Source organism: Narcine bancroftii, chromosome 5 (genome assembly GCF_036971445.1).
Source record: "Narcine bancroftii isolate sNarBan1 chromosome 5, sNarBan1.hap1, whole genome shotgun sequence".
NCBI classification, from domain to species: domain Eukaryota; kingdom Metazoa; phylum Chordata; class Chondrichthyes; order Torpediniformes; family Narcinidae; genus Narcine; species Narcine bancroftii.
The window spans coordinates 243191273-243217900 of NC_091473.1; the positions used below are offsets into that span (position 1 = coordinate 243191273).

The 26628-nt window shown below is 42.3% G+C and overlaps 1 protein-coding gene across 9 annotated transcripts in view; it reads right to left on the reverse strand.

The window, feature by feature from the left end:
• Positions 1-17231: 17231 nt before the first annotated feature.
• The window catches only part of tfeb (transcription factor EB), a 101555-nt gene continuing 92158 nt past the window's right edge, over positions 17232-26628 (reverse strand). For all 9 annotated transcript variants that reach the window (XM_069941861.1, XM_069941867.1, XM_069941860.1 and 6 more), the window contains 2 exons: positions 24887-25034; positions 17232-22734 (listed from right to left, as the gene is read on the reverse strand). In XM_069941861.1, coding sequence (XP_069797962.1) covers positions 22321-22734; positions 24887-25034 — 562 coding nt within the window. In that variant the 3' untranslated portion in view covers positions 17232-22320. The remainder of the gene's footprint in view (positions 22735-24886; positions 25035-26628) is intronic.

Genomic DNA, 26628 nt, shown 5'->3' on the forward strand with positions numbered 1-26628 from the left:
AGGATTTTCTGTCTTTATTTCTCGTTCTTAATTCTGCTTGTGTGCTCTTGACTCCCACGCATTTCCAGTTTCTGGGGTGATGGATCAGAAGTGGGCTGCAGTGTAGGAATCATTCAGCTTGAAGCAGCACGGGACAAACGAGGTGCAGGAAACCAATCTCTGATCCATCCAACTTGTCACCGCGCAACTGCATGAATTGGCGCATCGTAATGTTGACAAGCCTTCCTATCTCAATCTCCTGAAAGAAGCGAGAAAACAGATTAAAAAGGATCCGTCTATTTATAATCAGATAATCTAATGACTCCAATGCTGGCAACGTGGCTTATTGTGCCTGAACTGGCTCTTTGAAAAACCATTTGTACTTAATTCTTTAATTTTGTGCCTGAAAGGCTGCGAACTTTTTCTCCAACTATTCTAGGCAATTAAAATACATCCAGAGATTGCAATGGTCCTGACAATTCATTGCAAGATGATTCCTTGATTTGACTCTGGACACCTAATGGTGACTGAGGACAACTACATAGTACATACCAGGGAATGAGGCCAAGACTTATTAATGCTCAGTATTGGGTAAAGTAGAAATACTGAAATGCCATATTTTATTGCCATAAACTTTAGTAACCTCATAAATAAAACAAATCTCTAAATGTAGTAATCATTTTTATTTTACAGCTATCAATGCCTATAAAGTCAGGGCCCTGGTCAGAGCAACTCTGTTATTGAACATTGAGACTGCTTCAGCCACCAGGGAAATGGAGTTATAAATGTTGCGTTCAAATCATCGAAGGAGTATCATTATTTTAGGTAATGTTTCAGCCGATTGCTATGCAGCAATTTATTCTTGTCAAAAATGAATCCCTCTTAATTTCTGCCCTCACTGATTAATGAGGGCACTACTCCCCGCAACTCAGCGGGCTGACTTAACATCAGCTCTCTGGATTAATTGGAGGAATGAAAGGGATGCTCCTGTTCTTCATACATGGACCTGTTTTCACAGTGAATTAAACGCGCCTCTCTTGTCCATTAATATATCACCAACAAACAACTATGCAATTCGACCACTGAGAGCCTTGACCACTAACTCCAAGGATTACGTGTTGCAACTCTTCCCTGTAGACCAATCTTTGCGGTATAATTTTGAATGGTACCTGGCAAGTATATTATGTAATGTTACTTTATTTTAGTTAAAAAAAAGCACAAGGTCATATCTTCCTTCGCATGCCCTTGAACATAATCCATTTTGCTGACACCCAGCAGTGGAATTTAAATGAAAGATATTACAATGAAGTAGAGAAAGATCTTTCTCCTGTATTCTTGCCCACATTAATTGCTCTTAACTTGATTTGATCTCCCAAATCTGTGCACTGAAAATTGGCACCTTATTTTGCCATTTTCATTTCAGTTACCTAATTGGGGCTCATTGAAGTCTCCCGGGCCCCAGTGAGGCCAGACTTGGGGGAGGGGGCATTACCTTAGTATGGAATTTGATCTTACATTAATAGAGAGTTAATGGAACAATATCATATTCAGTATTCTGCCAACATGAAAAGATTCTCAGTCTTTCCCAGTACAGAGGGAAACGCGTGTGTTAGAAAATGTACTTCATTTAGATTCTGAACTCCCTGTGAGATTCGGATGTTCGATGTTTTCAGCATTCCGAGTCTTGAATATTGCAGACATTTGGACAATGAATAAAGTTTCACAAAAGAATAAATCTTTCGGTGTGATCTTCAAACACCATCTTTGACACCTCTGTGCACCTGGGCATCCACACACAGAAGCCTGGCTGCTCCAGGTTAGAGCAAACTATTTTTGTCAGTAGTCACAAAATACACGACAAGTGGCACAGCTCTGCACTTCTTCAAAAGATGATGGGCTGATTTAAGAGGCATTAGGCGGAAGTGCAGAGACAAAATTATTTTCTCTGATGAGGGATTTTAAAACACAAAGTACTCAAAAGATGTCTGTAGTTTGCTATGAGGCATGGCACAGCAGAAGGGAGAGAAAGTGGAAGGACATATTCACTCAGTCTGAGAGTGAGAGAAACCCCACTCAGTCACAAGTGTCCCACGTTGGATCTGCGCCTGACCTGAATTACCAGAGGGTGTGATCCCAGATAAATTTGTTGGAGATGGCAGAGTTGGGACTTCAATGGGTAGCCAATATTTGAAGGGTGATAAGTATTAACAAGGAACAGGAGACACACGAGAGGCTGCTGAAGCAAAACACAATCTGCTGGAGGAACAGTGGATCAAGAGGCATCAGTGGGAGAAAAAAAGGACATACTAGGCGGGAACCCTTCATCAAGTCCGAAATGTTGACCATTCCTTTTCTCCTATTGACACCGCTCGTCCTGAAAATTGGGTTTTGCTTTTGTTAACGATGAACTGGGTGGTGTCATGGATTTCCAGGGAGCCTGGGCTTAATATCAGCAAGTTTGGTGATATCCTGGATGGGCCTCATCACAGGGCTTGGAGTCAGATCTTTCATCCAGCACCATTGCAAATCTTGCAGACCTAGCCATCATCTAAAAGCAAATGAGCTACAAAAGCAAGTAGAATCCATTCAAGATCTTTTTTAAAATTTTGACTTTCTACATGGTAACAAGCTCATTCGGCCCACAAGTCCATGCTACCCAACTACACCCAATTGACATAAGTTTTGAATGAGGAACCCACGCAGGTATGGGGAGGACTTACAAACTCCTTACAGATAGCATTGGATTTGAACCCGGGTCATTGACACTTTTACAGCATTGTTCTAACCACTACAGTGAAAACTCAGGCTGCTGTTGGAAAGCTCACCATTGCGGCTGTGGATACCCCGGCTCAAGGGAGCTTCTTTTGTGCAACTGCAGCAGGTTTCTCTCCTGCAGAGTGTTAGGATGCTAACGTACAATCCAGAGGGGTCAGCAGAAGCCTCCCAGAGCACAAATGGATTGCCCTTTCTCCCAAGGTCATCCACCGCCATTTAATCCCATTCTCCTGGTGAAGAGAATCATATGACCGCCCACATTCTACACTACATAACTCTCTGAATCTGGAAGGTTTAAATTACCACTATAGCCTTAAGAGCCACAGACGAAGCAGTTGTGACCTGTCCTATATTAACCGTGGCTGCAGTATGTGAGAGTAGCTATCTTATTGAATTTGGAGTCACCTCACAAATTTGCAGTGCTGAAGGAGAATCAGGCTTGGTGGATAGGACCTCCTGCTGAGGTTCTCCCTCCTCTATACCTCATTCTCCCTCATGGATCTCATTGCCGAGGAGATGACCACTTAAGCAACAACAACTGGGCTGAAACTTACAAAGGAAGACAAATCATTGTTTCTGCCGCACCATTCCCCAAAGATTTTGACGCACTATATCAAAATATGGCGACCCCAAACACAAGTCGACTAACACCTCTTTCTACAAGTAATAATCAATTTATTTTACTAACACAGAAGGGAAGAACCTTACTATTGCTAAATCTGGGAACTCCATACAAATTTAACATGAAACATTAGTTGTTCCTTGAACACAAAGTTGACAGCACCCATGTCAAATCTATATTGCATTACTGTATTGCATATTACAGATGATCTTTTCTGCATATCCTCAGCATATGAGAGCATTGCAGGTGATAATACCATTCCCATTCCTGGCTCATGTTCCACAATCAGTAAATGTTGGAAGCATTCGGTTTCACGAAGCAACTGTGAAAAGAGAACCATTAAATGTTCCAGGTCTGAGACCCTTCTCCAGGTAACCTGTTTGCACACAAGCCACAATATAAACACAGTCATACTGTGTAGTGAATCTGTGCTGCCAGTCTCTCTCGCTGTGCTTAGCCTGCTTTACTGACATTGTTCTACCTCTAAAGAGGGTATAACTGTGTATGCCACACTGGTGTCAGGTCAGATTTTTATGGTACAAGGTTTGAGGGGGTGAGAAAACATCACTGGTATTGGACATAAATTATTGTCTTAACAATTTAGTTTATTTCTCTTTATCAGAAACTGCAATGTATTTTCCAGTTCTTTAAATATTGTATGATATTAATAATCATCTACATTAAAAAGAGAATAAATAGCTTTGTTAATTGCATTTCCTTCAACATGTTTAATGGATATAAATAATAGCTTCCAACTTTAATTTTCCTGTTCTCATTAAGGTAAAGAAGATTTTAAAGAAGCAGTGGGAATGCTCCAGCCATTTCTTCAGGCTTCCATTGTTGGTGTAGGTTTCTCTCCAATCTTTCACCTTTTCTCAGATTCTCAGGGAAAATTCATAGAAAATGATGCCATAAGTTCAATAGCTGTGAATGAACCCTTCCAATAGTATCAGTCCAGGAGTACTGAACATAGCTGTTTTTATGTGAATATCCTGAGAGATTCTTGGAAATAACAGCATTCATTGCCAACTTGGAATATACATCCCAAAGTTTGCGCAAAGTAAAACACAAAAAAGTCTGCAGACACCATGGTTGAGGTAAAAACACAATAATGGATAAATTCAGCAGGTCAAAGTGTCCTTTGACAAAGACAAAGATACATAACCAACGTTTCGGGCTTGAGCCTTTCAGCAAGGAATGGAAAAATGTCGGCAGGTGTCTGAAAGAAACCACTTGTGTGTGTGAGTGAGAGAGAGAGAGAAAGAGAGTTTGAGCAATTGTGTGTGTTTGTAAGACAAGAGAATATGTGTGTGTGTGTGTGTGTGTGTGTGTGTGTGTGTGTGTGTGTGTGTGTGTGTGTGTGTGTGTGTGTGTGTGGGTGTGTGTGTTTTTCTCTTTCTCCTGGTGGCCAATCATAGACCAGCACTTGACAGAAATCCACAATAAGCAAATGAACTTGGACTTACATGGAATCTCTTGCACTCCAAGGATGATGAAGGGAAGGAGTAATATGCAAGTATCCTAACACCATGAGGAGGCAGGATGAGCAGCGTGAATGGGGTAGGAGATTGAAGGTTTGGATTGTGGAAAGTGCCAAGGAAACATCAGCCATTCAGAAAAAATGAAATGTGCACAAAACAAAGCATTTAAAACAAGGAAAGAATTGTCCTAAAATTATTTTTCCTCAACAATGGGAACAGATTTAAACTTAGATTAGACTTTTACAGCAGTACTAGTGTTAGTGTCACCCCCTCACTCCCCTTCCCCCTCTCTTCCCCCTTTCTCTCCTCTCTCCCCTTCTCTCTCCCTTCAATTCATGCTCTCTCTCCCCTTCCCTCTCCCCCTCCCCCTCTCTCCCCCTCTCCCTACCTCTTTCCTCCTCTCTCCCTGCTTTCTCACTCTCTACCTTCCCCCCTCCCCACTTTTTCATTTTTCCCTCTTTTTTCTCCACTTCCCTCTCTCCCTTTCTCTCTCTCTCTCCCCCCTTCCTCTCTTCCGCGTTCCTTCTCTCTCACCCTCCAGCAATAGCCCCATCCCAATTGCAGGCCTACCAGAGGCAATGGTGGATGGTCATAACCACAGTGTTCGAGAACCTCCTCTTCTCTGCAGTCTTGCTGGGCTGGATCTCTCTCCTGACTGATGCTAATGAGGGAGTGTTTCTACTCCTCCCTGTGCATAGGTAGCGAGTGATTGAATGACTAGTGTCTGGGATTAAATGTTCTTGGGGTGCTCCCCACTCCCTCCTGGAATTAAACCCCATCCAGGTTACAGGGTCCATTTTAAACCAGCATGCTCATGACTCTGTTCAGTGTTGTCATAATTTCATCATGGAGTATTGCCCAAAAAAAACCACACAGCCTTAAAAATAGCCTTAAAAATAGCCCAAAAGCCGGAGTTTGGAAGCGATCAGAATTTCCCGTGGCCAATCTTCAAAACTAACCCAATTGTATATGGAAATCATCCAACTAGCAACTTTATTTGCCATTTTTTAATGGGAGGGGTGCAATTTCAGTACTTTCCATAGGCGCTATTTTACCTTGATTCGCCAATGTTCTCTTCATCCTCTCCCCTCCTTTAAGGTACTCCTTAAACCGTACTGCATTGAAATTAGATTTCACTCTTTCTAGGTGTCCAGAAGTCATTGGTGTATGGTACCAATGTTAAATTTCATGCAACTGTTACTAGAAATAGTGGAAATATCACAAAAATATGTGAGAAATATAGTGAAACCCCTGGTATCCGACACCTATGGCAATCGGTAGAAGTCGGATAAGTGTATTTTCCAGTTGCTTGAGACTTACTCTTACAATACCCAACTAATACACCTGCATTAAGAATAAACAGTCTAAAAGACAAAAGTACTGTACTGTCCTTACACTTAACAAAATTCACTTGCATGAATATATAAACCTTCAAGTATTTTACTTTATTTTCAGTCACATTCTTGGAAAACATTTAACAGGCCCTGCATCTGCAAGTTCCTCCCCTTCCACAGAGCCACCCGAAAGGTGAACAATAGCACAAAGGGTATTCCCCAAGTTTATAGCCCTGACTGGGGTGACACTTACTAAGAAGGGATTACAAGGCTCTTTAAGAGAGTCACCCCAACAGCGAGCAGCATCAACCAGCTCTTCATCCTGGGCAACAACATTCCCATCTCACACAATTGTATTCAAAAAGCTGCTATGAGAAAAGCACGACCGAGCCCTTCTGCTGGCTGAATATTTTCTCCCATCTTCACCAAAGGTTTATACGTTACTTCTGAGAATATTTACTTTTATAATTTTAAACTTATGTATATTTTACCTATTATTTAATTCTTATTTATTTTGATTTTTTAAATTTATTTTTCCCGATTTTTTTGCTTGAGGTTGCTTGAATCCCGGATACTAAGGGTTTTACTGTACATATTGCCATAGTCATTTACATCTAGAAGGTTGCATTAAAACAAAGTTCCATGGGAACTGTGCATGAAGCTCCCAAAAGATGTATCTTTGCAATATTGTCTTTCCTGATTTCCAGATTAGACTTTTACAATAGTGCTAGAACTAGTGTCACCCCCTCATTCCCCTTCCCCCCCTTGTCTCACCAATGAAATTACAGAAAGTTGGCTAAGTACCCGTCATTAAGCTGAAAGCAAATATGGAGCTTGGTGTTCTGCCTTAATTGAGACCTACACAACAAGAGGCTTTGTGTCCCTGTAAGACCATGGCAGATTATTGAACATAACAAATAGAGTTCTTGGAAGTCACTACCTTGGAGGATCTTTCCTGGACCCAACACACTAATGGCATCATGAAAAAAGCACATCAGTGCTTCTATTTCCTCAGGAGTTTGCGGTGGTTTGGCACGAAATTGGAATCTCTGGCAAATTCCTACAGTTGTGTGGTGGAAAGTGTGCGGAACAGCTGCATCATGGTCTAGTACCAGGTCTCCAAACCCCCGAGCTAAAAGCCCTGCAAAAGGTAGAGGACACACCCCAAGACATCACAGGCAAAACCCTCCCCACCTACGAGAATATCAGAATCAGAATCAGGATTTATTGTCACGAACAAGTCATGAAATTCGGTGTTTTGCGGCAGCATCATGGTCCAAACAGACATGTTAGAACCATCTTATGACATTACTATAAAAAATAAAATAATAACAAGAAAAGTGAACGAAAAGTAAGGCCGTGTCTTTGGTTCACTGCTTATTCAGGAATCTGATGGCAGCGGGGAAGAAGCTGTCCTTGTGCCATTGAGTGCTCATCTTTAGGCTCCTGTACCTTTTTCCAGATTATAGCAGAGTGAAGAGGGCATGGCCTGCATGGTGGGGATCTTTGAAGGATAGAGGCTGCTTTTTTAAGACACCATCTTATATAGATGTCCTTGATGGAGTAAAGTCTGGTGCCTGTGATGTCACAGGTTGACTTAATAACCCTCTGGAGTTTATTCTGATATTGACAGTTGGCATCTCCATAACGGGCAGTGATGCAACCAGCTGGAATGCTCTCCACGGTATACCTGTAGAGGTTTATGAAAGTCTTCGGTGACATTCTGAATTTCCTCACACACTTCACAAAGCATAGATGCTGACGGGCCTTCTTTGTGATGGCATCAACGAAAAGGCTCCAGGACAGATCCTCAAGAGGTCAACGCCCAGGAATTTGAAATTCTTGACCCCTTCTATTATTGAGCCCTCAATGAGGACTGGGTTGTGATTCCTTGACTTCCTGCTGAAGTCCACAATCATCTTCTTGGTTTTCCTGGCGTTGAGTGCAAGGTTGTTGTTACACTATTCAATGAGTGATCTATCTCCTCTTGTACGCTTCCTCATTGCCGTTTGTGATTCTGCCAACAACTGTGGTGTCATCGGCAAACTTGTAGATGGCGTTGGAATTGTGCCCGGCCACACAGTCATGGGTGTATAGCGAGTAGAGTAGAGTGAATCTAAGCACATCCATAGGGTGTATCTGTGTTGATGATCAATGAAGAGGATTCATTGCTTCCAATTCATACTGACTGTGGTCTTCCAATGAGAAAGTCAAGGATCCAGTTGCGGAGTAAGGTACAGAGGCCTAGAGTTTTGTATCAATAGGGAAGGTTGCCCTCGAAGAGCAGCAGCAATCATCAAGGATCCACACCACCCAGCACACGCCCTGTTCTCGCTGCTACCATCAGGAAAGAGGTATAGGTGCCACAAGACTCACAGGAACAGCTGCTACCCCTCCATCATCAGACTCTCAACAACAAACACAATCAGGGACTTATTTAAGGACTCTTACTTATGCAATTTATTGATTTTTCTTCACTCTGTATTGCACAGTCAGTTTGTTTCCATTTATTTGTTGGTTTCCATTTATACATTGTGTATATTTTTTTTGATCTGCCAATAAGTGGTAATTCTGCCTTGCCCACAGGAAAAAGAATCTCAGGATTGTATGTACTGCCATGTATATACTCTGACAATAAATTTAAAATGTGAAACCTGAAATCTAAATCTGAGTCAAACAAGAGTTGCTAGGATCGAGAGCAATACACAAGTGTGCTAGAGAAACTCAGCAAGTTACACAGCATCTGGACCCACTAAATTTCTTTTCACATTTGTGGATCATAATATCTCTCCTGTACTTCAGTAGGAAAAGGGCAACAACAGTGATGGGGCAGCCAGTGAAATTTCAAATATTCTGTTCTTAAAAATCTGAGGCCAGCAGGGGTTGCATTCAGGACGTCCGCTTCAAAATAGAGACCTTTTTTTCATTGTGTGATGACATTGTTTAATGGGTTTATTGTATTTTATATGTTGAACGTTTAATGGGTTTGGAGGGGGGTGGGAAGGAGGGAGGGAAGGGAAGGGGGAAAAAATGACACTGTGTATATTCAAGAGGGGAATGTTTGTGTGTATTTTGATTAAAATGGTTCATAGAGTGAAAAATTTTAAAAATTTAAAATAGAGACCTTTAATTCACATTTCATTGATGATCTCAATGCAACATGATCCTAGTAGCTTGTGCAAATACCACACAGGTTTCATTGGGATGATAAAGAACCTGCACTTTCAGCCATGCTTCCTTTCTCACCACCATTCGGGGCCCCAAACAGTCCTTCCAAGTGAAGTGATTCACTTATGAATCTGCAGGACTCATCTTCTGCATCTGGTATTCCCGTTATAGCCTCCTCTCCTCTGGACACTGACTGGGAGATGATTTTGCTGAGCATCTTTGCTCTGTTCACTAAAATGGCAGGAACCTCTCGGTGCATTTGTATGTCTGTCCACAGCCTCAGGCACTACCAAACTTAAGCTACCTTCAAATTGGAGGAACACAGCCCATAATTCCATCTGGGCACTCCCCAACCAGGCGGCATTAACATCGACTTCTCCTGTTTTCATTAGGCCCCTCCCCTGACTATCTCTGCCACCTTTCGGCCACCCCCCCCCCACCTTTTCCCTCTTCATTCAGCGAACTACCCAGCCCCCCCATCACCTTTCAACTTTTTTCCTCTTTCACCCTCTCACCTATATGCTACCTCTCCTCTCCTTGCCGTGCTTTTAGGCACCTGCCTGCTTGTTGCTCACACCTCAAGGCCAAAGTATTGGCTATGTTCCTTGGCTCCCTCTAGACTCTGTGTACCCTGCTGTGTTTCTCCAGCAGAAAATCTGCAATGGATCATTTACGACGTCAGATAGAGTGCGATAAACATCAGATCTATTAAATTCAATTACCATTTCTATTTAAGTGTATCAGCATGTTCAAAATGAGTCCAATTTCACCCACAATTGACTGCTTCCAGAATCTACCCCATCTCTTTTAAGGCACAGCGTGCACATGAAAAATGGGTACTAAGCGATCCAGCGTTTAAGTTGACCATTTTGACTATTCTAATCACTTCCTTAGCAGCTTCACATCAAATCTCATTTGGAAATCGCATTCGTAGAGTGCCTTGGGACGATTTGATTTACTGTTTAAGTCTTGGTGTTAACACGCACTTTGTGTTATTTTTAGTGCCACGGAATTTTGTTTTCAGACTAGATGTTACAACTCATTCCAGAGTCCAGCAATGAGGCACAGCACAGCTGCAGGTCTGAAAATCCATTCTGGGAATTAGGCACCCGATTGCAAACCATGCAGTTTTCAGATAATCGATAACACCCGTGCACAGTATGTGGACATCTGCCTGCTGCTACAAATCTGAAAGGAAATAATACCACTTGCTTTCTGCAGCCTTACATCGCCATCTACAGCCAGCAGGACCATGCTGCAAGACCTGCAGTTTAATCATCTTAAATCAAGTCAAGTTTATTGCCATCCGATTGCTCAAGTACAACCTGACAAAACAGAGTTCACTGGGCCTCGATGCAAAACACACAGACAGACGTAACATACATACAGACAAACAATAAATCTGCAGGATAAGTATTCATATATACAAATAAATAAATAATTTTTTCATGAATTTGAGACCCTCAGATGACTCGTCTGAGCAGTTCCTTTGGTCATTCAGCGTCTTCACTACTCATAGGAAGAAACTGTTCCTGAACCTGGTTGGTGCTGGTTCTGATACTCCTGTATCTCCTTTGCAACAGGGTCCTCAACAATTTTGCACGCCCGCTTTAGACAGTGATCCTGGTAGATCATGTTGATGGGAGGAGGGAAACCCCAGTGATCCTTTCTGCCACTCTTATCGTCCTGTGGATTGACCTCTGATCAATTTCTCTGCTGCAACCGTACTGCACTGTGACGTAGTCGGCCAGGATGCTCTCGATAGAACTCCTATAAAAGGTTGACATGATGGTGCTTGCGTTAGTCTTCTCAATAAGTACCGTCACTGTTGCGCCTTCCAGACAAGTGAGGAGATATCACTAGTTATCTGAACTCCAAGGAACTTTGTGCTCTCCACTCTCTGGCATCTACATATTTGCCTTTAATGTTACCAGTTTTTAATTTCTAAGATTGATTTTAGGCTGAAATCAATAATTCAAACAGCCATGGTGGGATTTGAAGTCATATTTCCTAGATTATTCAACCAGTAAAATACCCACTGAGGGGCTATGCATTTTTGGTTAGGAGAGCAATGAATTCCCAGTCCATTTTACTCATCTGGTTCCTCCAGTCCTTAAACAGAGAGATAAAAAATATAAAAGTGTGGAATAGTTATTCAATCCTACAGACCATCACCCTTCTCCACATGGCAGTGTCAGGTCTACACATGGTCGTACAGACAGCAGGGGAAAGAGAGTTGAAATTCCACATCGCCTTTCACCACAGATATGTAACACGTTCTATTCATTATCTGAAGGGTATGATTTTTCAATGTAAGAGTGGCAGAAGCCAATTTTAACATCCCAATCTCCCACAAACATAAAGGTACATAAGGGAATTTAAATTATTTAAAATCGTTCAGAGTAGGACATTCAGTACCATATGCAGTATCTATGTTATGTGTATGTGCATACAATTTGGATGAGGTTCAATGCACCTCTGAAATTATTTAATGTGCATTTGGTAGCAGCTGTAGCTTTACTGCTTCCCTCAAGCGCAACAAGCGCACATCTGTGGCAACGTGATAAGGATGGTGGGGGCGGGAGGGGGGTTGGAGTCCAACAGGAGAAGTTGATGTCAATTACATTGGTTGGAGGGGGCTCAGTCAGAAGAGAATGTGCTGTTCCTCCAATTTGCAGGTGGTCTCAGTCTGGTAATGCATGAGACCATGGACAGATATGTCAGCAAGGGAATTAAAATAGGTGGTCACTGGAAGATCCACTCTATTGTGGCGGACAGAGCCAAGATGCTCAACGAAGCGATCTCCTAGTCTGTGCCCAGTCTCTCTGATGTAGAGAAGACCGCAATGGGAGCACTGGAGGAATAACATCTCATCTTCTGTCTGGGCACCCTCCAACTGGATGGCAATAACATCGACTTCTCCAGTTTTTGTTAAAACCACCACCCTACTTCCCCATCTCCTTTCCTTTAGTTTGTTTTTTTTTTCTCTCTCTCTCTTCACTTTTTCCTCTGTCTCCTTTCACAGAGATAAAATCAATTTTCACCTTTCTGGTTATTATATCCAATTAACACCTTTTGGCTGTTGGCCTAGATTCTTCTCCTTCCCATTCATTTCCCTTTCTTTCTCATTCTTTATTGAGATGCCTGACTGCTTTTTGCTTATACCTTAAAGAAAGGCTCAAGCCTGTAGTGAGAATTTTGGAGGGTCATAGACCTCTCTGTCTGGAACCTGGTGGGAGTGTGGATTGTGGCAGGTCACGTAACTTCTCTAGAACCTAATCGGAAGTTGCATCACCTGCCAATCAAGGTTGGAGTCTGCCCACCCATTAGTGCACACCTGACTATTGATCCCTTTATACACCTAGTGATTACCTGGGCTGGACTGTCCAGTTTACTGTACTATAAAGACCATCACATGGAGTAGCTCTTCCTCTTTTGCTCTTTGATCCTAAGATGAACCCTGCTCCACTCCAGGTAGCGAACTGTGGACAACGCTGGAGGACCTATTGATAAAGTGTGCACTTCACAGGGATTGGGGCTGTTAGAGAGCATTGCAGCCATGCTCATATTAGACAAGGAGTCGTGGGTAGCTTATTGTAATCATTGGTTGTTAAAAGTCTGTACACAGTTGCTAGTATCAGTAGTGTTAAGTCCGATGTGAACAGGGTTGTACAGGTTGTACTTTTCTTATCTGGAGCTCTGTGGTCCAGCAACTCCCATAGTCCGGCACACTTGAATCATACACCTTACAGACAGCGCGGGACTTGAATCCCGGTCCCAGTCGCTGGTACTGTAAAGATTGAATCTGCTGTGATCGGGACCAGCTTTTGAGTCCTGCGCTGTTTGTTTGTACTAATCACAGTAGATTCAACATTTACAGCATCAGTGATGAGGACCGGAGTTCGAGTAAGGAGTCCTGCGCTGTCTGTAAGGAGTTTGTACTAAGGTCCAATCACTGGTACTGTAAAGATGTTGCGTTGACTGCTACGCTAACCATGCTGCCTCACAGTATTATTCCCTGTTTTAAGCTTTGTACTACCTTTGATATGTTGACATAGGGGGTTCCCTTAGGGGTCAATTTCTGTTTTCTGGCATTTTCTGTGTTCCGGCAATGGCCAGGTCCCAACATTGCTGAATTAAGGAGGTACAGTCTATACTGTGCTTGTGTGAATGTAAGCAGATGCTAGTATGGGAAGTGTTAAGTCTAATGTGACTGTTTATATTGTGTTTTGTGCCTGGGAGTACTAGTGTGTGTTATCCCTGTTGTGAACCCCTTACGTGTGTTTTAATAATGATCCTTCCTGTGTTCAGTGTCCAGACTCGCTGCTCTTTGAAATCACCGAATTTTTCTTTGCCACCAAGAGGTCCCTTGCCAAACAAGAGGTCCAAAACATTGGTAATATCTGTATCTTTACCTCTTTTGAATGGTGCGAGAATGGCTGAGTTCCTTCAGCTTTTCTGTGTGCTTTTACCACAATCTCAGCATCTGAAGACTTTTGTGTTTCACTGATACTGGGTGCACTGGTGCTCCTCCTGAAGCGTGTCTACCTGAACAGAAGGTCAAAACACCCTCCCTTCTGAATCAAAGAGCTTGAAGGAAAAGTAATGAACTCAGCCAGTCACCGCATGTGCTGAAAGAGAATCCAGTCGATGTTTCAGGGCCAGTGATCCTCACTCAGAACCTACTCTTAGATCTGAGGAAGGGTCGCTGACACAAACTGTTGACAGTTTTCTTTTACTTCAGATGATGATTGAATGGCTGATTTCTTCCAGTGCTTCAATTTTTGATTTGGATTCAAGCAACTGCAGTTTTATTTGAGCAAGGAAAAGCTGGAGAGGTAGATCTTGTTACCCATTGAAAATGGTATTAATCTATTGGGAGTTAGAGGTGTTTTTGGGGACAGCCCCACTTTGATTCCTACATATGGGTTAATTTTATTCCAAATGGAGATTATTTGTTTTCCCAGATAGCAATTTGGCACCCTATTTATAAAGAAAGTCCTCTGCCACCTTTTTACCTATGGTACACCTCTCCCCGAGAAGAGTGAGGCAATGTATGTCGACTGGGCTGCCCAATATTTTTTGAAGTCTAGTATTTGTGGTCCTCCCAGACTGTAGTCCCAGTTCAATTTTTCCATAAAGACCATGGCTACCTTTCCATTCCATAGAAATGTCCTTATTTGTGAAAGCAAATTTTGGAAGAATCCCCAGGGCAAACACCATGAGCAATGTACTGAAGTCACGGCAACCCATTCATTTTAGCACAATTGACCCTGCCCACTAACATTATGGGCAGATTCATCCACTTGTTTAAGTCCTCCTCAATGCTCCCAAGCAAGGGGGTATAGTTTAGTTTATATAAATTATTCAAATTTTTGCCTTTTCTGACTCCTTGGTATTTTATCCCATTGTGTTACCACTTTAAATGACTATTTTCTTGATATTGTCGATAATCTCCCTTAGTAAGTGCAATGATTTCACTTGTCCAAATTAACCTTATACCCAGAGATCTTCCCATGGTCCTCCAGAGTAGAACGCAGCTTGGACAACGAGTTTCTTGGATCTGTCAGATATATCAGTATGTCATTGGCAAATAAATTGATTTTATGTTCCTCCTGATTTTGCATGCCCTCTTCAGAAAATGATCCCAGTAGATCACGTCGATGTGTGGGTGGAAACCCTTTTGGTCCTGCAGATTGAACTCCAAACCCTTTCTCTGCAACAACCATACCACACTGCGATGCAGCCAGTCAAGACGCTCTCGATAGAGCTCCTATGGAATGTTGACATAATGGTGGCCAGTAGCCTTGCCCTCTTCAGTCTTCTCAGGAAGTGCAGTCACCTTCATGACAAGTGAGGAGAGGTTGAGTGCCCACAATAGGTCATTCATTATGTGAACTCCAAGGAACTTGGTGCTCTCCACTCTCTCTACTACAAAGTTGCTGAAGTGTAGTGGAGGGTCCTTTCTGGTCCTCCTGAAATCCATGATCATCTCCTACATTTTGTCCACATTGAAACTCAGGTTGTCATTCTTGCACCATTTCACGAGATTTTCCACCTCTTCTTTCTCTCATTGTTGTTGCTGATGAGGTCAACTATTTTTGTGTCATCTGCAAACTTGATGACACTGTTTGAGCTGGATCTGGCGATGTGGTCATGGGTCAGTAGCAGGCTGAGCACACAGCCCTGAGGTATGCCAATTGTCAGTGTGACATTGTTCAACGTACTTCTACCAACCCAGATGGTCTGATCTTTCCATTAGGAAGTCCAGGATCCAGTTACAGGGAGGTGTGTTGAGTCCCAGTGAGGACAGCTGCTCCACCAGCCTCTAGGGAATGATCATATTAAATGCCAACCTGAAGCTGCCTGACGTATGAGACCTCATTCTCCAGGTGGGTCATGAGGGAGTGAATGGATAAGGCTATTGCATCATCTGTGGAACATTTTCTACTATAGGTGAATTGAAAGAGGTCGAATATCTATGGGAGGTTTGCTTTGATGGTGGAAGTCAGTATCACAGGGCGGTCGTCATTGAGGCCTGCTATTGACACCCTCTTGTGTTTCAAGATGATGGTAGTTGTCTTAAACCATGCAAGAATGATGGACTGCTGCAGTGAGGTGTTGAAGATGTCCATAAATACCTCTATCAATTGGTCTGTGTAGTCCTTCAGTACCCGACCAAGTACGTTGTCTGATCCCACTGCCTTGTGAGGGTTCACCTAGTATAGGGTTCTCCTCGCCTCAGCTGCAGCTATGCAGGGGGCCTGTTCATCTTGAGACATGGAACTTTCTTTGGCATAATCCCGTACTTCTCATTAAACCGTGCATAGAAGATGTTGAATCTGTCCAGTAGGGAGGCCTCATTGTTCTTAACTCGCAAGGTTGACTTATGACTTCTAAACTAGGAAGATATCAAGTGAAAGGGGATAGGGAGGGGACAAATAACGATATTATTGGACAGAAGTAGGTGAGAGAGATGGAGAGACAGGTAGAGGAAGGTGCTATGGGTGGAGGCAGGGGAATAGGTTGGAGAGAAAAGTAAAGGTAAAGGTTCCACGAGGAATATAATCTGTGGTTCCTCGTTTATATTTGGCCGCACCTGGTGATGGATGAGGCTGTGGACAGACATATCTGTGTGGGAATGGTGAAGGGAATTAAAGGAAGCTCCAGTTTGGACCCATATGCAGCATACTAATACCCTGCGGGGGTGGAGGGGGGAGGTTAAAATCTTGCAGGCAAGTGCAAGGGACAACATTCATTTTGGGTAGAGTCCACGGCGGACAACCCAGTATTTATTTCCCCCACTTCCCCCCTTCCCCTCCCAATAAGTAAGAGCTGGGCTTGAACTCCTGCAGATCACTTCAAAATAACTGAATGAGTTGTAAAGCCAGTTCAGAGAGAGTTAAGAGTCAACTGATTTGAAGTCACATATCACCCAGACTGGCTTATGGCTGCAATCTTCCATTGCAAAAGAGGCATAAGTGAAATATGAAACATTTATAACACTGATATAAGATAAAAGTGAATATTTTCTTGAAAAATATAATTAAAATGGAATTCTCCGCATCTACTCATCTCATAAGTAACTAAAGGGTGTCTTCTAGAATTCTAAGATATTTTTATACAAACCATCAGATGCAGGCTATCAACAGATTAACAGAGGGAATCCCGACATCACAAAAGAAAATTTGTCCATAACTGGGTAGAAAGTTGCAGAATGGGAAGTCGCCCCGAGATAGATGTTTCCCCAAATTAAGAGAACCATTGTAGGGCACACTAGTGGACAGCCTTCTCACTTGGATGATAAAGGTTGGAAAAAAGAAACCACGTCCTACCAGATGTCCCAAAGAGCACACAAGAATGCAAAAGTAGTTCAAATAAACCAATCTGTATATTTTATAAAGATGTAAATATTTTCAGTAGCAACCATAAACTTTCTTGCATGAACATTGTGCAAAGTCAACATTGTAGGTTTTCCATTCATTTGCATCACAAAAAGAACATAACTTCTGGAAAAAAAAATAATGGGTTGTTTGACCCGTGAATTGGTTGAGAAGACAGAAGTTGGGGTGAGGGCATGTTTATTTTGGAATTTACTCAAAATGTTTGTAAGCCATGTTGAAAAGATCCTGAAAAATTAACAATCATAATAAAACAAAGATGGCTTCGATGGGGAACAGTGGCAGACTCCAACTCTGTTAAATGCTTCATGTTAATTTCAGAACCACCTATTTTAGCAAAAGAAGTTTTTTTTTAAATCACTCTGAGTAAATGATTCTAATAGCAGGTCGACTTGGGAATTAGCATGGGCAAATCAATTCACAGGATGAGAAATCCATTCCCACTTTTGCCATGGGGAGGATCTAACTGTTCATTTTCACTCCCCAACAATCAAAGTGAATTATGAATTCCAGGGATTTTTAGGGAATGAACGAATTGGGTAGGATTAGACATTATCCACTATCTTATGTTCCCTCCTTAAGTTAAAGATGGAATTTAGGCCAGAGAAATCTCTCTCTCTGGTATGTCACCTAATCCGGCTTTGCATCCAACTCAACCAATTTAAAGATGTTGTCCCCCATCCCATTCCAATTCCCTACAAAGGTTTGAAGCTTGAAGGTGGAGTATCCAGTGCTGAGAGCTGAGTCAGGAAAGCATGCGATTTAAACATTCACAATTTCCTATCCAAATGAAAACTTGCACAAAATTACCTGAACATGGGGCAATTGCCAAAATAGCTCTTGGTTTACCAGTATATGCGGCAGGAATAGCAGGAAGGGGTTGCCAAATCTCCAGGAGCTCCATGAAGTCACCAAACATTTAAAATGAATCTCCTGAACACCCCTGAATGCAAAACCCAGGGGCAATATCATTGGGCCAATAAAAACGTTACCCTTTTAACACTTTTGTTTATTGGTGATGAAAATATGTGCAAAATAGGAGGAAAGGAATGAAGATTGAAGCCAGGAATTGTTCAACCAAGTAGAACCTGTCTCCTGTGGGTAAAGGGCATGGCATGGGATGGACATTATATTGAACCAATTATAGGAATCAAGGAGCCAGACCAGTTGAAGGCAGCATATAATGTGATAAACCTTTCAAGATGTCTGGAGTTGGTATACCAGTCGCCAGAGATTTCCACTCCCCAGCAGGCACATGATTCACAATCCTTACACGAACCACATTTCTTTGGCTGTCTGATTAACTTTCTCCTCCCCTCACCTCCCGCCCCACCACCTGCCTATTTACATCTCCGAAGTTGTGAGACTTAAAGTTGCAGGTCATGCTACTCATAAAGTAAAACCGGAAAGTCTGCAGATGCTGTGATTGTAAGTGTCATTCGCAAAAATGCTGGAGAAACCCAGCAGGATGAGTTGGCTTGCAGTTGGCAAACAGGCATTTCTGATAGTTATTCAGCCCACAATGGAATTCAAACCATCAGTGACACACAAGCAAGGAAAGGTTAGAAATCAAACATCTTTTAAATTGAAAAAAAGGTTGACGAGGTTGGTAAAGGTGTTGGGAGGGGGGGGGTGGTTAGTGATGGAGAAAATGCCTACATTAGAATGAAGATGAAGTGAGGTTAAATGATACAGCTGGTGCTGGTGTCGGCAGGAGAAGAAGACTTCTTAATTGCATCTTATCTGTCTGAATGAATCTTAAAGTGGATGAATGAAAAAAAGGTAAGATAAAGAAATGATGCAGGAATTGAGGTACAAAAAACACTGCTGTTACTGGAAATCTGAAATTGAAGAGAAATTAAAAGAGAAACTACGACTTAGTAGACCAGAGAGCCTCCAAGGAGTGAGCAAATCAAGTTAACATTTCCAGTTGATGACCTTGCATCAGAATTGGTTGGTTCAGATACAAACTGTGTTAAGTCCTGAGTCCTGGTTGGCAGATGAGATGCCGTTCATCGACCTTTTATAGAATGCTCTGAGCATAAGACAGAGACCCTGTCAGTCTGCAAGGATATCCTGAGCTTCCATTAGCTTATCCCTTCTACTGTCCATTCTGCACACTTTCTTACCTCACTTTTTTGTTTGCCCACTACACTGTTCCAACACAGCTCAACGTCAAATGCCTCTTGGTTTGATGTTTCACCGAAAGGAACCCCTCAGTACTTTACAGGACAGATTGTTCCATCAAAACCCAGAGGGGAGTTCCATGGTGATAAATTTCAGAGCCCAGTCAGATTTCCACTTAATTAGACAATTTGGGAATTTGTTCCAAAGCAGGATTCAGTCAGACATTAATTTACATTAACATCAATGGGGGCCCCCAATGGGCTCGGATTATAAACAGCTATCTCAGTTCAATCTAATAAGATGGATCAAGACTACCCTAAAAGGGTCATTATGTGTGCCTCTCATGAGCATTAGGAAGGGAGCGCATTCTTCCCAAGACCTACAAACTTGTTACATTGACACAGTTTTATAATGCAAAGTAAAAGTCATGTCTGTGTTCTAGGCTTCCCTTCATTCAATGGGTGAGATTATTTGACAGTATGATTGCATCCTGCTCCACTCCATCTGCATCACACTATTTGTTAACTTAATCGCTAACCAAATTACGACAAAAGGAACATATCTATGAAGAATCCACCCTTGAAATGTTAACTTTTCTATTCTGCCAAACTTACTGAATTTTTCATTTTTATTTCAATGCATGTTGTAGTTGCAATATGGTTTAGCAACAGCTTGGTTCTAAAATTCTCATCGTCACCCTTTATGGACTCATTCTAACATATCTCTACAATCTCCTCCAGTCCTTGAATCAATGTCAGTGTGTTTCCTTCAATTCTGGGCCATCTCTATCTAGGAACGTCATTGCTCCACCTGTGAGGTTTTGGCTTTCTGTTGGCTAGGCACAAAGCCATGAAATGTCCTCCCTGAATCGCTTTCTCTCCATTTTGTTCAACCAGAGAGCAATCTCTTCAATTATGTATTATAATCACCTGTCCTAACATATCTCCATATAGAGCTCAGGGTCAATTTTGTACACTTTTGAATGACCTTGGGGCATCTTACTAAGTTTAGAGGTCGTTTCCAATCATAGTTTCGTCCATAGTTTCTCCTCATCACTTTACTACTCCCAAGGCATATTTGTAAATTTTAATTTTGTTTCTAATTTTTTTTTAATTTAAATTCAGACATACAACATGGTAATAGGCCCTTTCGACTCACAAGCCCATGCCACCCAATTAACCTACAACCCCAGTATGTTTTTGAACAGTGGGAGGAAGCCAGAGCACCCAAAGGAAACCCACATAGACATATGGAGAATGAACAAACTCCTTACAGGTAGTGCCGGATTCGAATCCCAGTCTCAATCGCAGGTGCTGTAACAGAGTGGTGATAACTGTGCTGCCCCAAGGTGAGAGGTAGGAGATAAAGAGATCTTAAGGATACATTTTTTTTGTTCCATTGGAGGTGGTGGAATTCAATACAATTATTACTTTTATGAGGGAACTCTGACAGCCGGTTAAATAGGCAAGGCATAATATGGGTAAATGGTATTACTGCAAATGGTCTAAAAGGTCAGCATGGGCAAGGTGGACAAAAAGGCCCAATTCTATGCTTTCCATTCTGTGACTCCTCAATAGAAGGTCAAAGCTAGGTCACAAGTGAAAATGGAGACAATTGGGTTAAAGTATCATCGGAATTTGGATTCTAATTTCCACCTCACACAGGAATATCGAGTGAAAATGGAAAGTCTGCAGATGCTGGGATTGCAGTGCAACCCACAAAAGTGCTGGGGAAACTCAGCAAGTCCCTACTTCAAAGAAATAAATAATGGTGGGGGGGGGAGTGGGCTTGCTTTGTAAACCACATGAGAGATGAAAGCACAGGAGGTAAAGCTTCAACTTGTCATTTTCTCCTGGGCCACGGTTTTAATGGTTTATGCAGGTCTCACCTCGCTAGGATTCTCAGTGGTCAGAGGCGATGCAGATCTCTGATTAAAATTGAGTGAATATCACTAGAGTATCATTCTGATATAACTCTGTCACTAAAATTAAGACCTCATTCAACCAAGCGCGTGGTCTGTCTATGCCAAAATGTATGTGGTAGAAATATTTAGGAATGCAGGGCATAATTTTATCAAATCATTTTTAGTTCCCATACATTTCCACCATAAAACCCAATCCAGGAGATTGTATAAGACTGGGGAAACTGATTGTTGACCAGTTACCTGTCTTGCTCTGCTGTAACAAATCAGGCTAAGACTCCTTGCACATTAGCAGGAAAAGCATCAATGTGATTTGAGTCCAACCTTGGTTTCTACCAGAAGATTATGTCCAGAAGCTCAGACTTTCTAGACAAGGAACACTGACCCTAACTGTATCCCCTAGTACTAGTGATATCAAGCAATCAAATCTGGGATTACTCCAAGTGTATGGATTCAGATAGAGCTCCTGCACAACAAACTAGTCAGGGGTCATAGGAATTTTCATCAAATCCATATCAAACAGAGGCTTCTGAAACCTCAATTTTTAACAGAACCCTTCTCCGAACTCCAAATCACTGACACAACACATTGACAGATTTTACAATGCAAACTGCAGCTAAACATAAACTTGAAGCCAACTCCTTCCTTAGAAGATGGTGGCTCAGTGATCAGCAGTTTATCTGGGGGAATATGTTGGGAGAGAAAGAGTTGACAGAGGACTCTGTATGAATGTGGTGTAGCACTGACCACCAGTTTCACATTGATGATCAGGAAAAAGGAGGGAAGGCAGACTTCACAAACCCACTATAAATATGGCCTGCAAAAGGACATTAAAAATCTTCAAACCCCAGAAGTCAGTAAAAAAAAGAAAGAGAAACTCCTGACATATTGTTAAAATTCAGTACGTTTGGAAGACTTTTGAACTTCAAAAGGCTGGCATCTCCCCATCTCACCCATCCAAACGTTTTACACACACATAGTGGTTTCGTCAACTAATGCTAAAGGTTCTGTGTCACAGAATGTCACCATCATCTATGCTAATGCTGCTCCTTCGGCTACTGGCTTTGGAAGCCTCTGGCGACCCCGAGGAGAGCAAGGGGTCTTTCCCCAAGGGAGAGAGGGTGTCGTCCATCATGAGCATATCATCCAGCTGGTATTCCTTTTTGGTGGGAACACTGAAGGGGAGATCAGTAAATTGGCTCATGGGGTCACTGTAGCCCAACGAGCTGTCATGGAAGCCAAAGGACGGAGCAAAATCCAATTGGCTTTGAGGATGCTGCGGGTGTTCCTGATTCAGGTGCTGCTGTTGAAGTAGGTCCATGGGGTTCTCCTCACGTTTGACACAAGAACCAAGGAACTCTGACGTGTTTAGACCTGAGGGTGAGATGGTGGATAGTCCATGGGCCTGAGCTTGCATCTCCAGTTCCTACATGCCACCAGGAGGAAAAGAAATATGATTAATTTTGAGCTTAAAACTGCATTCCTTTTGGGCTGAGTTTGACTTCAAGGCAGTCTGAATGTACATTCACTGTTGTATTGTGAAAAATGTTCTGTATTCATGGTGAGAAAGTAAACTGGTTTGGATATTGCCTTTATGGGAGATGCCAGAGAGCGATAGTGGATGATTGCTTAGATTGGAGGCCTGTGACCAGTGGTGTGCCTCAGGGATCAGTGTTGGGACCTTTGTTGCTTGTCATTTGTATCAATGATGGCAAATTGGATCAGCAAGTTTGTAGATGACACAAAGATTAGAGATTTGGTGGACAGCAAGGAAGGCTTTCAAAGCCTGTAGAGGGATCTGAACCTTTTGTAAAAATGGGCTGAAAAATGGTAGATGGAATGTAATGCAGACGAATGAGAGGCGTTGCAATTTGGAAAGACCAATCAAGAAAGAACATCCATGGTAAATGATACAGCACTGGCAAGTGCGGTAGAACCGAGGGACCTGGGAATACAAAAACATAATTCCTTGAAAGTGGCATCACAGGTGGTTAGGGTTGTAAAGAGAGCTTTTGGCACATTGGCCTTCATAAATCAAAGTGTTGAGTATAGGACTTGAGATGTTATGGTAAAGCTGTGTAAGACATTGGTAAGGCCAAATTTGGAGTATTCTGCACAGTTTTGGTCACCTAACTACAGGAAAAATATCAATAAGATAGAAAGAGTGCAGAGAAGATTTACTAGGATGTTGCCTTGACTTTAGGAACTGAGTTACAGGGAAAAGTTAAACAGGTTAGAACTTTATTCCCTGGAGCGTAGAAGAATGAGGGGAGATTTTATACAGGTATTTAAAATTATGACAGGGATAGACAGAGTAAATGTAGATAGGCTTTTTTTCCACTGAGGGTAGGTAAGGAGCAAACCATAGGACATGGGTTAAGAATCAAAGGGGAAAAGTTTAGGGGGTACATTAGGGGGAACTTTTTCACACAGAGAGTAATGGGAGTGTGGAATGAGCTTCCAGGTGAAGTGGTGAATGTGAGCTCAATTTTAACAAAAGAAAAATTTGGACAAGTACATGGATAGGAGAGGTATAGAGGGCTATGGACAGGGTTCAGGTCAGTGGGATTAAACAGAATAATAGTTCAGCACAAGCTAGATGGGCTGAAGGGCCTATTTTCTGTACTGTAATGTTCTATCGTTCTATATTCGCACACACTAATGAGAGGTAGATAGGACATTAAGTGCAAAGAGTTGGCATGTTATGTTACAACCATACAGGATACTAGCGATATCACACCTGGAAACATTGTGTGCAGTTCCTGTCACTGTGCATGAAGGGAAATGTGATTGAGCCAGAAAAGTTCCAAAAGAATGTTGCCAGGTCTGGAGTTGTCAGGAGAGGCTGGATAAGTTGGGGCCATTCTTCCTAGAGCTAAGGAGACTGAGGGATGACCTTACAGAAGTTTATAAAACCATAATGGGCATGGATAATGTGCAAGGTGACATCTTTTTCCAATAAAGGACAGTCTAAAACTAAAAGGCATAGGTTTAAAGTAGGAGGGGAAGGATTTAAAGAGGACCTGAGGGGCATCTTTTTCACAGAGGATGGTGGAGTACAGAATGAACTGCTAGAAGTGATAGAGGTGGGCACTATATAAAAAAAAATAACAGTTACTTGAACCAGTTTATGTAGAGGAAAGATTCAGAAAGATATGGGAAAAAAAGGAGAATTAGGATAAGCTCAGGAAGGCACCTTGCTCAGAGGCAGAGACAAGTTGGGCAGAAGGGAAGTGTTTCAGTGCAGTAGAACTGGATCACAATGAGATTATGACCAAATAACCTGTTTTAGTGCAGTTGGTGGAGAGACCAATGTCACCCACTACAACAGGAAGAAGTTGCCTGCAGTTTGTTCGAATAGGGTTGGCTGCCATCACGCTGAACCGAGAAGCCAAATGGGGCATCAAAAATTCAAATCTCATCCAAAAGGAGACACTTCCGAAAGTAGAAAACGTGCTGCACCACACAATGGTAGACGGATTAAAGCAATTGAGATTCTGGAGTAGCACCTCAATTTGTGGAACTTGGCCCAGAAGGGGCACTATTTGCAGCAGACCTTCTGCGTTCCCTTTCCTCACCTGAATGCGGAACTTCAGGTGGTTGTTGGTCATTTCTAGCCTCTTTGATTGACCCTCCATCTCTCTGGTTCTCTGCTGCTCCTTCTGGAGTCGCTTGATGTATTCGACCGAGGCTTTCAGTATCGTTCCCTTATTCCAGCGAACATCCCTGCAGCAGCGATTGGAAGTGAAAACATACAATAGGTACAGAGTGAAATGATCTGAGTAATAAATCACATGATCATGATGAGAAAGAATTAATAAAATCATTGAGTTGGTTAATTAGATTTTTTTTTAATCCAGAAAGACATTGTACACTTGCTTAGAACACCAATTACATATTTAATGCATCACTGTTTGTTTTAGAGAAGAGGAGGAGAAGTGGTGAAATAACTGAATCCTAATTCATTTCTGACTTAAACATGAACTGAACATGAAACGAGAGAAAATCAAGAAAATCCTTATTCAAACAGAATATATTCACATTGACATGTACAAGTGGATGAAAATTTGGATTACACCCCAGCTTTAAAATTTTACACCATGCTTTATTTATCCATGACAGACTATCAGAGTTAGGGTTGGCCAAGTAATACATCCTCATTCATCAAGGTTACTAATAAATTTTAAAAATTCAAAAATCTTGATAAAGGTCATCGAAAGGGCAAGTTGTTCTCACCCCCTCCCCCCCACTGGTGTGTCTGGAGGATCAGGCGGGTACACTTCCTTAGGATGAGGCTAGTCATTCTCACAGCATTACCATCAACTAAACTAGTGACTGCAAGTTCCTTATTCATGGTTTAATCTGTGCAGACGGAGCTTTACTCTGTCTCAAGCACTTGCAGTTATTGACCTCAGTGTTTCCGTGGAACCCCCTAGGTTAGTGGTTCTCAATCATTTTTTTTCCATTCACATACCATCTTGAGTAATGCCTTACTAACCACAGAATACTGGTTGTGTTGTTAGCATGGGTACGATAGGGTAATGGCTCTAAAGGTTATCGTAGCCGAAGGTGGTAGTAGGGACAAATTCCCACTGCTACACAAATGCTCTTCATGGTGTGTGACTCAGACAGCCTCTGACAACCAAGTCCAACTCCTGCCATCAATTGTGGTATTGTTCTTATGCCCAGCAGAACTGTTCTCACTGACAGGAGAAGGGGAAAAGGTGGGCCATGAAACCAGTTGCTCCAGACAGATGGAGCTCATTAACCACGGATGGTAACTCATCTAGGAGAGGGAAAACTTTGATTTCAAACCTCCACTGCTCACAGGAAAGGTTTTTGAAGTAAACCCCCAAGGAAAGATCTGGAGTCGTAGTCCCAAAGGTGGCACCAGCACGGCAACTCCTGCGATGTTGTTGGCACCAAACTGTATCGACTTTATTCCTTTGGACCTGTCATTAACATGGAAAGGATGGAGGAGGGTCCCACTGCATGGGCAACAGGTGGATCTCCATATCAATTCTGCCCTGGTTTACGCCCTGGAGAAGCCCATGACTGATGGAGGCCACAACGACAACAATAGGGAGGTGCAGGACAGAATCAATCAAGACAGTAGCAGGATGTGCAGGAATATAGGTTGGAGCTCAATGTCAATGGGACTAGGTTCCTCTCTACAAGCAGGATCATCTTCAGTAAATTGGAGGAGCAACACCTAATATTCTATCTGGGCACTCACCAACAGGATGGCATTAACATCAACCTCCATTTCTGCTAGCCTACTCCCAGTTCTCCCTTTCTTCCCCACATCTTTGTCTCCTTT